This window comes from Octodon degus, unplaced genomic scaffold (assembly GCF_000260255.1).
Source record: "Octodon degus isolate 3935 unplaced genomic scaffold, OctDeg1.0 scaffold00166, whole genome shotgun sequence".
NCBI lineage: Eukaryota > Metazoa > Chordata > Mammalia > Rodentia > Octodontidae > Octodon > Octodon degus.
The window spans coordinates 3643087-3658462 of record NW_004524742.1 but is presented as its reverse complement, the minus strand read 5'-3'; the positions used below and the strand labels follow the sequence as shown (position 1 = coordinate 3658462).

Genomic DNA, 15376 nt, shown 5'->3' with positions numbered 1-15376 from the left:
AATAAATATAGTAAAAACCGGGGCTGGGGAGATGGCTCAGTGGAATAAATACTTCCCTGGCAAGCACAAGGGCCTGAGTTCAATTTCTGGTTCTGGAAAAAAAAAAAAAAAGTAAAAACCATACAATTAAATATTTGGGGCCGGGGAGATGGCTCAGCAGAATAAATGCTTCCCTGGCAAGCGCAAGGGCCTGAGTTCAATCCTTGGTTCTGCAAAAATAGAAAAAAGAAAAAAAATACTGCCAGTATGAGGTAGCAAACATTCCAGTGCTTAATCCTACTCTTGATGATGTAACAAGTTACCATAATTTCTTACCTCTAGGTCAATCATAAGTTCAATGAATCTCTCACAGTAATGAACTTTGTCCATAGTGACAGGTTCTAGACATCAGAAACATGTTAGAATTTCGTTAGGTCATTTGGTTTGGTATTTCTTAACGCACAGTTACATAGCAATTTAGACAAAATCACTTATTTTCTATTCTTCATAATTGGAGTATGATTTAAAATATGAATCTCCCTTTTTTTTGCGGAACCAGGGATTGAACTCAGGCCCTTGCGCTTGCCAGGGAAACACTTATTCCACTGAGCCATCTCCCCGCCCCTTCCCATGTATTTTTTTTCCTCCCATGTATTTTTAAGAAGTAAAATATCAGGGCTGTGAGATGGCTCAGTGGTCTAAAGCACCTACTTAGAACAAGCCAAGCAAAGCACAGGGACCGCGGTTCGATCCTCCAGCACCACATGCCAGCCAGCCCCGCCCCCTGAGCTGGCCACACACACGCACACACACACACAACAAATAAATAAATAAACTTAAAAAAAAGAAGTAAAATATCAATATTTAGCTCTACAAAGAAGAGAAAATAAAATCAGGCCTGGGTTAAAAGTAGATTTTAAAGTTCAGGTATGCAAAGACATTTCTGGATTATTAACTTTTAAAAGTTTGTGCTTAATAAATAAATTTTTGAAAAATGAGATTAAAGACCTTCACTTTCCTTGGTATCATCACATATTTAACTTCTAAAAGTTCTTTCACATGCACAAGAATACATATACATTTTTTCAAATTATAGGCATTCAAGCTACCCCTCTGTTGCTATCTTTCATCTTTATAACTGTCAAAAAAAAGACATAAAAGGGGCTGGGGAGATGGCTCAGTGGAATAAGCATTTCCTTGGCAAGCACAAGGGCCTGAGTTCAATCCCCGGTTTCGCAAAAAAAAGACATGTACATACACAGATACCAGACCCGTGCTGGTACACACAGCTCACATGTGCCACAGCTGGCTGGCTGTTACCACTGTAAACTACAAGGCTTGTCACCACTATACTGGGCTGATGTCTACTGAATCTAGCTTTACAGCAAAGAGAAAATAGGGGGCTAGGGAGATAGCTCAGTAGAATAAGTGCTTGCCTGGCAAGCGCAAGGGCCTGAGGTTCAATCCCCAGTTCTGCAAAAATAAAAATAAAAAAAACATTAATTTTTGTTTTTAAATATTAAAACCCTATGATATGAAATACTTTTCAAGCTCAAGTTTTGCTTTTCCCTAATATCTGGAAATAGTCTTCCATTTACCAGATAAAACCATCCTGCCAAGCTTATTATAATTAAAATATCGATAATTTTGAGGTCTCGGCTGCACTTGGTCAGATTTCCAGCAGTGAGTAACCTGTGCCAGAAGTGTAAAAGGCAGACTAAAAATGTCTTTTTAAAATTATTTATTTACACTATACAGGAAAAATGGAAAGCTTTTGTGAAGAAAATGCAAACATTTTTGTCATTAATACATGAAAGTGTTGTCTAGAATTTTTCCTGGAACTTTTTTAGTTAACAGACACCTAATAAGCCAGATTTTTCAAAGCATAATAGCTTGAAAAGCCTTTAAACACACCTATTCTAGACAACCATTATCCATGGGAGAAATTGAGGACCAGAGAAAATGAAATGCAGATGTAGGACTAGAATCGAGGCTTTCTGATGTAGGGTATGTCACGGAACTACTTAAACTAAAGAACTTAAAGGAGCAATTTTTAAATTATATTCATTCAAGCTAGTCCTTTGGTGCTATATTTCATTTTGAAAATTGTCAAAAAAAAAAAAAAGACATCTCTATCTGAAACTTAAAAAACAGCAAACTCCACTGCTTATCATTTATAGTTTGAAAAAGAATGCTACCAATAGCTTAAAATTTAAAAACAAAGCACAGGGCATAACTCTGCCCTGGTGGTGACAGGTGCACTCAGTATAGAAACGAAGTCCTGATTTTAGACACAGATACCACATACTTATCATCTGTCTCCTAAGTGTACTGCAAGGACTTTTCCTTCTTCTCACGGTAGCCTGAACATTTCAAACCATCCTACACAGATCTCTTTTAAAACAACTGACAGGGGGCTGGAGAGATGGCTCAGTGGTCTAAAGCACCTACTTGAAACAGGCTTGGCAAAGCACAGGGACCGCGGTTCGATCCCCCAGCACCACATGCCAGCCAGCCCCGCCCCTGGTGGGCTGAGCTGGCCACACACACATACAATAAATAAATGTAATAAATAAAAATAAATAAATAATTAAAAAAAAAAACAACTGACAGGGGCCAGGGAGATGGTTCAGTAGAAAAAGCATTTGCCTGGCAAGTGCAAGGGCCTGAGTTCAATCCCTGGTTCCACCAAAAAAAAAAAAAAAAAAAACTGACAAACTTGTTGTTTGTATGAGTCTATAAAATCAGACAATAATCCTTCTCCTTTTAATAATTAGCCTAATGCTTAACTATTCCACCTATCTTCATGTCCCTTTTGAACTGATACAATATTTCCAGCATCATCTTGGCTCCTTTTAACAAATTTTGATCAGAGCTTGTAGGGAGCTGCGTGTAGCCGCGCCCTAGGATGGCGCCGGTTTCTGCCTTCCACCACCTCAGGGGGTGAGCGCTCCTGGTAATCAACCACTCCATAAAAGGCCAAGGCTTGGGCTAATGCATTGCTTCCGCGTACCTGGACCAATGGACGATACACACGTGGCGCCCCATGGTTGGAAGCCCTGAGATTTATAAGCTAAGAGCAGGGTCCTTGAGGGAAAAGAAGGCTGATGTAACAGGGCAATAAAAGCTGCGCAGACACAACCAGTGGTCGCATCTTCCTTGCTGGCAAGGCCGCGCGTGACAAGAGCTCATGATTAAGAAATGTATTCTCAGGGCGAGCCAAATAGCTCAGCAGATTAAAGTGCCTGCAAGCAGGTGCAGGGGCTGGGGGTTCGATTCCACCCCCGGGACACGCTGAGATGGCAATTGAGACTGGGCATGGTGGTGCACGCCTGTAATCCCAGCTCTTGGGAGGCTGTAAATAGGCAGATCACTATGAGTCCAATCTAGTAGTGAGACTCTGAAAGCCCTGTAGATCCTTCCCTAAAAAAATAAATAAATAAATAAAAGTATTCCCATGTAAATACTAGTAGCAAGAGATAGCTGGTCATGCACTGCTACAATTACTGTAGGCCTTATGTTTACTGCTATTTTTTTAACCTACACGACCCTACACAAACATTCTTACACAATTAGAGCTATCAATTTCCACGTCCCTGGGCTGGAGAGATGGCTCAGTGGTCTAAAGCACCTACTTGGAACAAGCTTGGCAAAGCACTGGGACCGCGGTTCGATCCCCCAGCACCACATGCCAGCCAGCCCCGCCCCCTGGTGGGCTGAGCTGGCCACACACACACACTAAATAAATGTTAAAAAAAAAATTTTAAATTAAAAAAAAAAAATTTCCATGTCCCTGATTATTAGCGACATTGGTAGTTCTACATATTATGGTTACTATTTGTGATAAGAACCCCAATTTTTTTCTTTTCAAATTTAAGGCACTTAACAAAATGACTGAAAATATTATGTCATGGAGACTATAAGCATATTACAATCTTTTGAATATACTGACACATGTATTAAGCTCCAAATTGGGTACAGCTGATTTATAGCACTAGTATCTATTTGTCACTGAATTTTGGCTAAAACTTTGAGTTTGGAAAGTTAGCATTAGTAGGAAATTCTGTTAAATTTAAACTAAGCAGTACTCTGATTTAAAAAAAAAATCATAAAAATGATTTAACTTAGCAAATATTAAAACTACTGTATTATACTTAAATATTAAACAATATATAAAGAAATACTAAATAACATCTTATGTAGCACATATACCTAAGTTAACAGTATTCTACATACATTGATTAAATGCTTACAAAGATCTACACAACCAAATACAGTTAATCTCTCTTGGTATATAAGTATACAGTACACACACTATGTATTCATCATGTATATTTAATAATACTAAGAATATGTTCCAATATAGTACAGAATCTTTATATAGTACATATTACTTCATCAATAAATAGACTTGACTCATTTTATTTTGTAGCTTATATCTCCAAATAATTTTTCTCTAGGGGCCAGGGATATGGCTCAGTGGAATAAGCGCTTCCCTGGCAAGCGCAAGGGCCTGAGTTCAATCCCTGGTTCCACCAAAAAAAAAAAAAAAAAAAAAAAATCAAAATAATTTTTCTCTTTTATCTCTATATAATATCTGGTTATCATCTGAAAACTTGTTCACTGTTTACCACAGTACCTGTACCAGAGTTGGGCCTAGTAAGCAAATACTAAAACTATTTGGCAACTAAATTAACATTTCAATAACCATACTGATGTTTTGAAAACAATCCTTCAAGGGGGCCTAATCTTTTGACTGCATACACTAGAAAAAAAAAGGATGTTCATTCTGTTGATACAATGCAAAATCATTCCAATCATTCAGCAACTTAAACAAAACATCTGGGGTCACTCTTGATTCTTCCATTTCCTTCCCCCAAAAAGTGCCTTCATTTTGATCTTTCTCAAACTGCCAAGTCCCCTTTTTCCTAACTTATAATTCTCAGCCACCATTATCTTTGTTTGTTTGTTTGTTTGTTTGTTTTTTGGTAGAACCGGGGATTGAACTCAGGCCCCTGCACTTGCCAGGCAAGCGCTTATTCTACTGAGCTATCTCCCCGGCCCTAGCCACCATTATCTTGATCTGACAACTATCACACATAATCTCCTGTAATTTCAAATTCTTTTCAAATATTTCTAAAGATGAGTAAATTCCACCCATATGTGGAATTCCATATACACACAAGTATACAGTATATATATAAATGTGTATCTATAGCATCACATGTAAACATTCACAAACGAGTAAAAGGACAGTTACCAGAAAGTGGGACTGATTTCAGCACAGAGATAAACTTCTGGATGAGTTGTGAAAGAAATCTTCTCTCTTGATAGGCCCTAGGATCAAAGAATATGACCCAAGTATGTATGAGAAACTGGTATTTCAGAAATAAATCTTGCATGTTGAATAAGCCTTTCTTCCACTAGTCAAACATTCTACTTCTGTCACTGGGAACATAATTTGAACACACAGCTTCTCCTCTGTAAATACAGTGCTATATGAAGAAACAAATTCTCTCACTGCTGACCTAACAAGCGTCTCAAGTTCTCTCAGATACTGTAGCAACTTTATACTTTTATGCAATAAAGTACTAAATACAATCGAGTACAATGGATAAAAAATAAAGATTAGTTTAAAAATCAATTTTCTAGTCAGTCCTAATTTAAAATACGCTAATTAATCAACAAACAGCATTTATTGGATGACTGCAGGCAATTATGACACTCCTGCTGGAAATACAAAGGAATGATTAAAATCTACTAGAAGTGCTAAGATCTATAATATAAAGGTAATGAGCAACACAAGCTAGCAAGGAATTAAACTGCTCCACATTACCTGAGGATTCTGCCACAATCTACGCTGCATAAACAATTCATAAGAAGTGAGTTCATCTAATACCACCTACAGCCCTATGACACAGCAGCTACCGCTTGGCTTTTACCTGTAGTTCCCTGCAAAGACGGGAAGTACACTTGCCCAATTCACCTACAAAAGGCAATATGGAATCTAGTTAAATCTGATTTTAGAATCTATTCTACAAACAACTGTACAAATTGCAATTCTAGAAATAGGTGTTATGTTCTAGGAGTTCAGAAGAAAGAACTGTGGTCAAGGAAGTGGAAGCAGGGTAGAAGAGATTTAGGGAAGAAATCTTAAAGAATTCCTAAACTAACTCAACAATTTGAAGGTCACAAGAAATAGCTAGAGGCTTGTTTTTCTTTTGTTAGTTTTTGAGACAAAGTCTCACCACCGCACAGGCTGTCCTTGAACTTGCAGCGATCCTACTGCCTCAGCCTGCCAAATGATGGTATTGCAGGTGAGCATCACAACACCTGGCTCCTCTGAGGGCTTTTGAAAGCCACCGTAAAAAGTTCAGAATCTACCCTTCAGGGATTTAAAAAAAAAACTACTAAAAGCTTCTGAATAGGAATATGACAAAATAACCATACTGTGACAAGGACTACTTAAACCGAAGTGTTGTGGAAAAGCTACAAGAGCCAAAGAGGAATTTACTGTAGTAGTTCAGAAAAGAGGCTACAAGGGCCTAAACTGTGACAACAATGAGAACAGAAGAAAATAGGGGAAAGACAAAGGGTGAATTCTACATGACTGTTTGGCTGATTATACACACACAGAAAGGTAAGTTTAGGAGTAAAAAACAATAACATTCAGTTAAGCTAAATTTGAATTCATGACACTCCTCCAAGCAGAAGTACAGAGTATGGAGTTGTATAGTTGAAGGACAGAAAATGAAGTCAGGGGCTGGGGAGATAACTCAGTAGAGTAAGTGCTTGCTTGGCAAGTGTAAGGACCTGAGTTCAATCCCTGGTGCCGAAAGAAAGAAAGAAAGAAAGAAAGAAAGAAAGAAAGAAAGAAAGAAAGAAAGAAAGAAAGAAAGAAAGAAAGAAAATGAAGTCAGGAACAGAGACATTTAGGACTAAATTACAATTAGATAACAGCAAGGTTTCTTTGAAAAAAGCAAATTCTACAAAGATGGCAATTTTTGTACAATCCAGGAGACAAGAGGTTAGCCAGAAAGACATGAAGAGATGACAGACTAGAAATTCAGGGAGAGATGGGGCTACCGCAGGCACAGCAGGTCTCACTCACTCATAAACACATCTCGCTGACGCGCACCTTTGCAGTTCTTCCTTGGGCATGCACCAGCCTAACTTCAGGTTGCATTTCCTTTTGTGCTCAATCCTCTGCGCAAGCTTTAGACTTCATTAAAGAAATCCCACCCATCCGCTGGTCTCTATTACTACGTATGCACCTACAAATGCAGCACTCATATTTCTCAAGACCTCAGTCTCCAACTGGCTGCCAAAACTGAAGCAACCTCTTTACCCAGGTGGCTTGAAGCCCATCTTGGTGAGTATCTCACTGTCCCCTCCATCGCCCAGTGTGAAAACCACTTGTCAGTCTCAACTTCAACAGTTCACCAACATCGACTGAATAGTTCTATTCTCCATCACTATCCCTTTGCTTCCAATACCACTGTGTTCAAAATCTCTTGATCTCTTGCCCAAGTATTACACCTATCTCTGTCCCTGCCTCAAACCTTATCCCTCCAGAGACACTGTTCCAAAATTTAAGCCTGATTATATCACTCTACCAATAAGTTCCTTTCAAGACTCTCCACAGCAGAAGTGAAGTAAAAACTTTATCACAAAATTCTAAAATCACAAGTTCTTACCACAAATTTCTCACTTACAAAGTTGTCAAAGAAAAAAACTGCAAACAAAGAAATAAGGTACAAATTAGAATTCTGCCATATGTATACATGTGAATCTTTTAAGGCAAGTTACTTATTTTTTCTCAACTTCAAGTTTTCTCAAAAACCCCTGAGGACTAAGGAAAAGAACTAGGAGACTATAAAAGATAAATCCTGGCACTACACTAATACCTTGAACTTGGGATCCAGGGAAGACAGAGAAAAAAACAATTGAAAAGGAGAAAAAGCTAAAGTTGTTAAAAGGAGGAAGGATATACAACAAGATTATAATCAACAGGACAAATGGAATTCAAAGGAAATGACATAAAACACAAAAATCACAAAGTATTAAACGAGGTGATGGTAAGGTCAAAAAGAACAATTCAGGTAGATGTGGAAAGTGGGAACAAAAGTTCAGTGGAAGGTACAAGATTTAAAGAAAAAGGAACTATAAACTAATCTCAAGTTAATTAAATGTATGACAGAACCAAAGGTTGTCATCACAGGCCCACCACAAGTCCTGAGCAAGCATGCACGCTGCATGTGTGCACACACACGCACATTGGGTGAAAAACAGGAGCTAATGGAGAAGGGATTAAAAATGGAGACAAAGGATTACTGATGGAAAAACTGGAGCAAAGCTCAGTTTCTTTTTTTTTTTTTTAATTTTATTTATTTGTGTGTGTGTGTGTGTGTGTGTGTGTGTGTGTGTGTGTGGCCAGCTCAGCCCACCAGGGGGCAGGGCTGGCTGGCATGTGGTGCTGGGGGATTGAACCGCGGTCCCTTTGCTTTTGTTAAGCTTGTTCTAAGTAGGTGCTTTAGACCACTGAGCCATCTCACCAGCCCAGCCATCTCACCAGCCCAAAGCTCAGTTTCAAAGTGATAGAAGTAAACAAATTTCTGGGCTAGGAAGATAGCTCAGCAGGATAAGCTCTTGCCTGGCAAGTACAAGGTCCCAAGTTCCATCCTCAGTACCACAGACACAGACACACACATACACAAATAATAATAAATAAAAAACTTTGGTGGGGGGACTACCCGCTCAGGCCCCCCTCCTGTCCCTCTCTCAGACAGGAGCTTTCTTTCTTTCAATAAATATATTCTGTGCATAAAACAAAACAAAACAAAACAAAACTTTGGGCTGGGGAGACAGCTCAGAAGGAAACAAATTTCTGAAAGCAGCAGTCATACCTCTGTGTCTAAACATGGTTCTTTATTCCATGAAATAAAAGGTATCACAGACTGTGATCAAGCAAAACTAAATATAACTATTGAAATTAACCATGAAATAAAGGTGATGCCTGAAATTGTGCACAGTAAAATTTTGTGTTGATAAAAATATTTAACATGGAGGGGCCAAGGAGATGGCTCAGTGGAATAAGCGCTTCCCTGGCAAGTGCAAGGGCCTGAGTTCAATCTCCGGTTTCACCAAAAAGAATTAAAAAAAAAAAAAAATTAACATGGCCAAAACAATCCAATATTTTTTAAAATACCCTGGTAACATTTATAAAGCACATAATAAATGTACCAATAAATCCATGATGAAAGAATCAATTTCTACACAAAACTTAGATCTGCAAATTCTGAACACGGATTTGATAGCTTTAAGAGTCAAGCTGATCTGCTTCTTTAATCCCTATATGTGATTGTTGTTTTGTTTTATATGTTATCATTAGCACCTAACATATTCCATAATTCATCTGTTCACTGCGATCTTTCCCAACTAGAATATTCTCCACAAAAGCAGGAATCACTTTTGTTTTTTGCTGTATCCCAATGCCAAGAGCAGTATCTGGCAAAATAAAGTTTTTGAATGAATAAGTGATGGGGGTGGGGAGTATAAAAGTTACTGTTTAGCATGAAGGAGTCAGAAAAAAAATGTTGACCTGATAGTCTGAAGACTTGGAGCAAAAAGAACCATGCAGGAGAGAGACTACAAAAAGCAGGAGGGGAGAAAACAGTGGCACTTATCACTGGTATGGAGAAAAGGAAAAGAAGAGTATGGTCACGTTGTGGCTTCTCCTTTAGATTTCTACAAAAATATTTCTAAAACAATCTAAGTAAGAGCACTTATCATTAATTTATTTGGGTTAAGCTCTACATAAAAAGAAGCAACGAATCACGAAGCCATCCAAGCCCCATAGCCTGGCACAGCAGCTGGAGGGGAGTAAGTGCGCCCACATACTGTTCTCTGGCTTCTGGGTCCATCTTTTCATCGTTCTTTTTAATCAAGTTCCAGAATTTCCTTAGCTTGGGTGTCTTTTTTAATTCTAATTCCAATCGTGCCTGAACAAGAGATGTGATTTTAAATTACCAACAACATCAATGTGCACAAGGATAAAGATTAGCTCGATTACTAGAAGATTTTCTAATACATACATTACGTAACAGAGAACAATGCATGCAACAGGACTAACCTGAAAAACTAAAATATTAGAAATTATATTTTTAAAAATTTCTTGCACAGGGGCCGAGGAATTGGCTCAGTAGAATAAGCGCTTCCCTGGCAAGCACAAGGGTCTGAGTTCAATGCCCGGTTCCGCAAAATAAATAAATAAATAAAATCATAGAAAATATAAAAATGACAATTTGAACAAATTTATTCAATACAAGAACTGACTGGTTGTAGGCCAGGGATCAAGTTCAGCGGCACAGTGCCTGTGTGAGGGCATGAGCTTGAGTCCCAGTACCAAAAAAGAGAAGAGCTGACTGGGAAACACACAGCAGAACAGCATGTACACAAGCGTACCGCCTGAGTGCAGCTCGGAGTCAACTGATTGATGCAAAGTCAGTCAAAAGAAATGACCTTTTATAACCAAGATTTTTGAGCTCAATTATCAATCAAATTTTTATTTCTAAAATTAAGGATTTAAATCTGCAAAATATAAACATTAAATATGGATAAGCAGAATCAATGAGGTTTGAAAATGTAAGTCTCAAAACAATATATAAAAAAGAACTAGCCACAGGATAGTTCCTAAGGAAATTTCACCCTACCATTACCATAGTCTCTTAATGCAACTATTACTTTTTAACTAATATTATTTGAATGTGTCATATTTTTCTCCCACCGACACACTGAGTAAATCTACATATTTGAGTGTGTCAACACTCAACGGTGTAGAAAACAGAATTCTGAAAAAAAAATATTACACTGAACTCTGATAATCTTAACATTTGTAGTAGTAGTAGCAGCAGCAGCAGCAGGAACACTGCTTCACTGATACTGGTATTGAACCCAGAGCCTTCCAAATGAGCTGCAGCACCAGCCTACTTCTACTTTCCATTCTGAGCAAGATGTTGGTAAAACACTACACTGGCCAGGCAGGGGCCCAACCTATAATTCTCCTGCCTCTGCATCTCAGACTGATGGCAGTAGTCTTAATTGTATTTCCTAAAATATGCTATTTAGTTATGCATACATATTATCCAATAAAGACTTGATGAAAATGATAAAAATTACTACTAATAAAAATTATTTAGACCTTTTACAACTGCATATACATTCTAAAAAAGGAATTTAGTTTATTTATTTATTTATTTATTTAGTGTGTGTGTGGCCAGCTCAGCCCACCAGGGGGCGGGGCTGGCTGGCAAGTGGTGCTGGGGGATTGAACTGCGGTCCCTGTGCTTTGCTTAGCTTGTCCTAAGTAGGTGCTTCAGACCACTGAGCCATCTCACCAGCCCCCCCAAAAAAGGAATTTAATAAATAAAGTTTGATTTAGTATTATCCAAAGACATAAGGATAACAGCTAAATCAGGGGCTGGGGAGATGGCTCAGTGGAATAAGTGCTTCCCTGGCAAGTGTAAGGGCCTGAGTTCAATCCCTGGTTTCACAAAAAAAAAAAAAAAAAAAAACAAACAGCTAAATCATTCCCCTTATTCTACAAATGCAACAGGTGCTAATTTTTTTCAAATTAAAAAACAGAAATTAGGTAAAACACACTAGGATGTACATAAAAATATTAAAACTTTTAAAACTACACTTATGGTAACTTTTCTAAGCAGGAAAGATTTTTACTTAATGCTTTATATCCATATTAAAAATACATGATCTAAAAGCATAGCTTCTACTTATACATACACATGACATTTTGAAAGTAGATACTTACAGCCTGTAAGCCCATCCACATGGGGAGGGAGATAAGCTGCTGCACTTGACTTCGTATCAAGTCTACTTCCTGTTCAAGCACAAAGAAAGCAAATTTATAAATATTCTAGCACTCCTACAAAAGTCTTTACACAGGTAATGTACTGCACTATTAAGTCTGAGGAGGAAAACATGTCACCAATACTTTCAAACTGGTGGTATTTATTATTTAAAAATTAAATAGTTAAAAAAGAAAGCCACTTAGCTATTTGCAGATTTTATACTTTGAATACACCTACTCACAAAAATGTAACTTATAAGCCCCAAATGGCTCTCCAAGGTCATTCAGATAGCTTGGGGAACCAGCTAAAGCTGAGCTGACTCTACCTCACTTATAGCAGTCATAATACAAAAAAGTGATATGGGGCCAGGAGATGGCTCAGTAGCATAAGCACTTCCCTGGCAAGCGCAAGGGCCTGAGTTCAATCCCCAGTTCTGTGCAAAAAAAAAAAAAAAAAAAAAAAAAAGTGACATGCCTCATACATTTCATGCATCTTTGTTCTTTTCGCTGATAATTTCTCTGTTTAAAGTAGATCCCACAAACAAGACTGAAGTGCTACTACCGCTATCTGAAGATCAGGAGACATTAAGACTCTGCTGCACCTTATTGAGAAACCACTGCTTGATAATTTACATTCAGGAATAGAAGTGTTTGGGGTGAGATAAGGTTAATGAATCAAAATATATATGAATATATATACCAGGACCAGGGAGATAGCTCAGTAGAATAAGCGCTTCCCTGGCAAGTGCAAGGGCCTGAGTTCAATCCCCAGTTCCGCAAAAAAATAAATTAAAAAATAAATAAAATAAATATATCAAATAAATTTCTTTAAACATAAACACACAAAAAATAATGTACTATACTAATAGTTTAACAGAAATGCTATAACCAGAGGCTTACAGGAACTTAACAATTTATTTCTCTTAACAGCTGTGGCTTAGCAGTATTGATTTATTTAGTGTTCAGAGATACTTTAGAAAACAAACATGACTGCCTCAAAAAAGAACATGACAACATACTGAAAAAGATAAAACATTCCTATAATGAGCTAGGCTTTAAACTGATTAAACCTACAACCACACTACTAATGCTATACTAATTAAATTTTACTTTTGGTCAATTTCTGTTTGCTCTGTTTAGTTTAACAAACTGTTAAACAGGTCACAGCAGTATCTACAGGGGTATAAATTTTTTTATGCCTTTACAAGATGCAAGTGAGGCAGTACATAGCAATAGGCAATAAACTTCCATCAACATCCAAACTTAAGATAGGGGCTGGGGAGATGGCCCAGTGGAGTAAGTGCTTCCCCGGCAAGTGCAAGGGCCTGAGTTCAATCCCCAGTTCCGCAAAGAAAAAAACTTAAGAGAGAACTCCATACAAGTGTATTATCAATTCTGAAGGACTCAATCCTTAAATGAGTCATCAGATAATCACAGCAGAGAAACTCAAATGAAATATTAAATACTAGGGGCCGGGGAGGTGGCTCAGTGGAATAAGCGCTTCCCTGGCAAGCGCAAGGGTCTGAGTTCAATCCCTGGTTCAGAAAAAAAAAAAGAAAGAAATATTAAATACTAAAAACACGGCATGCCTTTAGATCATCTTACGAAGGATGAAAGTGTGTCACATACAATCTAAGACTTTATCATAGATCATCCATTATGACCTCAATCGTTCAACTGAGAACACAGCTCTTCTGCGGTCCTGCTGGCCTGAGCATGAAGCATGACGAAGCAGCAATGAAACTGCCCCAGGTGCGCAGACTGTGGCACAGACTTCACTAGTCAAAGGTCAAAATCACTAGGATCTACTGCTGCTCGCTTCTGTGCTTTTCTTTAGTGCTTTCAACTCTTTTGTTTTTCTTAAGAGTCTATATAGGAAAAAGGAGGGATCAAGTCTAAAACTATTAAAACAGTGAATATCTTACAAAATGACTTTCCTAAGAAGTGGCTAGAGTGAGGCTTACAGCATTATCCTCCACTAGTATTCAAGAAGAGATGGCCACAGAGGAATCTCATCTAAACTCAATCTAAAATAACTGAAAAACTTGAAAATTTCTCCCACACATAAAAGTAAAATTACCAAACTGTTGAAGCAATGATCAAGAAAAAGCAGCAGGACTGTCTGTTCATGGAGGGAAAATTCACCGTCAGTGTCAGCCAGCGCTGCTGTCAGGATACACTTAAAAAAGAATGGGAAGTAGTCTGGCTTCTTCTTAAAAGTCTGAAAATAAAAGAGAAAAATTCATTTTGGACTAGTTCACTCACCTACTTTTCTTCCTTAAAAGAATATTAGTAAGCTTTTTAGGAACCTGTTGCAAAAATACAAAAAGATTACTGGTATACACATGACAGGACTATCACACGCTTACCTACATGTAGAGGTAGCAAGTCAAGTAGAGGTTTCTGACAGGACTGAGAAACAGGAAATCTTTAGCTAACTAATAAAATCATGCCTTTAATTCCATTAGTTTTTCTTCTGTAGATGGTTTGTATTTAAGTTTTATTTTCTGATTAGGATCTGAAATATTTTAATTTCTTTTTTTTTTTTTTTCAGAACCAAAGATTGAACTCAGGCCCTTGTGTTTGCCAGGCAAGCGCTTATTCCACTGAGCCATCTCCCTGGCCCCTATTTTAATTTCTAAAAAAGGAAACTACATCCTTAGCAAAAATTAGTTTTCTCACTGTAACTGACTTCAGGGACAGCTTTTCTTGCTTTATGTTAGTTCTTATAACATGTGAATAACAGAAATACATATATCAAAGTCTCTTTGATGTATTTTTTCCTCCTGTTATCTCCACTTGTCAAGTGCTCCAAATGTGTGGTCTACACTAAGTGTTTCCATCCACTCTCTAGACCAAGACTCTACCTACACCACTCCCACAGCAATGGCTGTGGAGTCCAGGCAATCCTTATCACCCTCAAGTCCTAGGGAACTGGCTCCTCAGGACTCATTTCACTATGCTCAGCCAGCCAGCACTCAGAGTGGCTACTGTTCATGCTGGAAGTAAACCCTGACATTAGCCACCTGCAGCTAATCTTATTATAGACACATGGAATGCAAAAGTTATGGACTCACGGGAGCTGGGGAGATGGCTCAGTGGAATAAGTGCTTCCTTGGCAAGTGTAAGGGTCTGAGTTCAATGCCCGGTTCCACAAAAAAAAAAAAAGTTATGGACTCACAGAAGCTTTGATTCATATTTCAAAGGAAGGTCTAGAAAGCAAGGCAAAAATGTGCGACAGGGTCAGAGTCCCTGCCAGATGTCCCTGAGAGGGCAGAACAGACACCTAAAGAAAAGAGATCAAGGCTTCAGTGCAGATCAAACTTACTTGGAAATGCCAGGAACATGCAATGTTCACCAAGGAAAGCACAGGCTTCAGGTGAAGCCAGCACAAGAAAGGCTGAACGGGCTGCAAGCCGTAAAGTCACAGACAGGAATCTATAAGACATGTTTTAGTTCTGCTTTGGTCTTACTCTTTTCTAGCTCCATTCTTCCCTTTCAGAATGGGTAAGGGGGCTTGCGGGTTAGCTG

General features: G+C 38.2%; 1 protein-coding gene across 1 annotated transcript in view; it reads right to left on the bottom strand.

Annotated features, from left to right (window-relative positions):
* Positions 1-15376, bottom strand: part of Aqr (aquarius intron-binding spliceosomal factor) — a 124484-nt gene that overhangs the window by 80646 nt on the left and 28462 nt on the right. Inside the window, exons 3-7 of the mRNA XM_004643139.2 lie at positions 13926-14066; positions 11807-11875; positions 9880-9980; positions 5240-5316; positions 316-380 (exon numbers count right to left, since the gene is read on the bottom strand). Of these exons, the coding sequence (XP_004643196.1) occupies positions 316-380; positions 5240-5316; positions 9880-9980; positions 11807-11875; positions 13926-14066 (453 nt within the window). The remainder of the gene's footprint in view (positions 1-315; positions 381-5239; positions 5317-9879; positions 9981-11806; positions 11876-13925; positions 14067-15376) is intronic.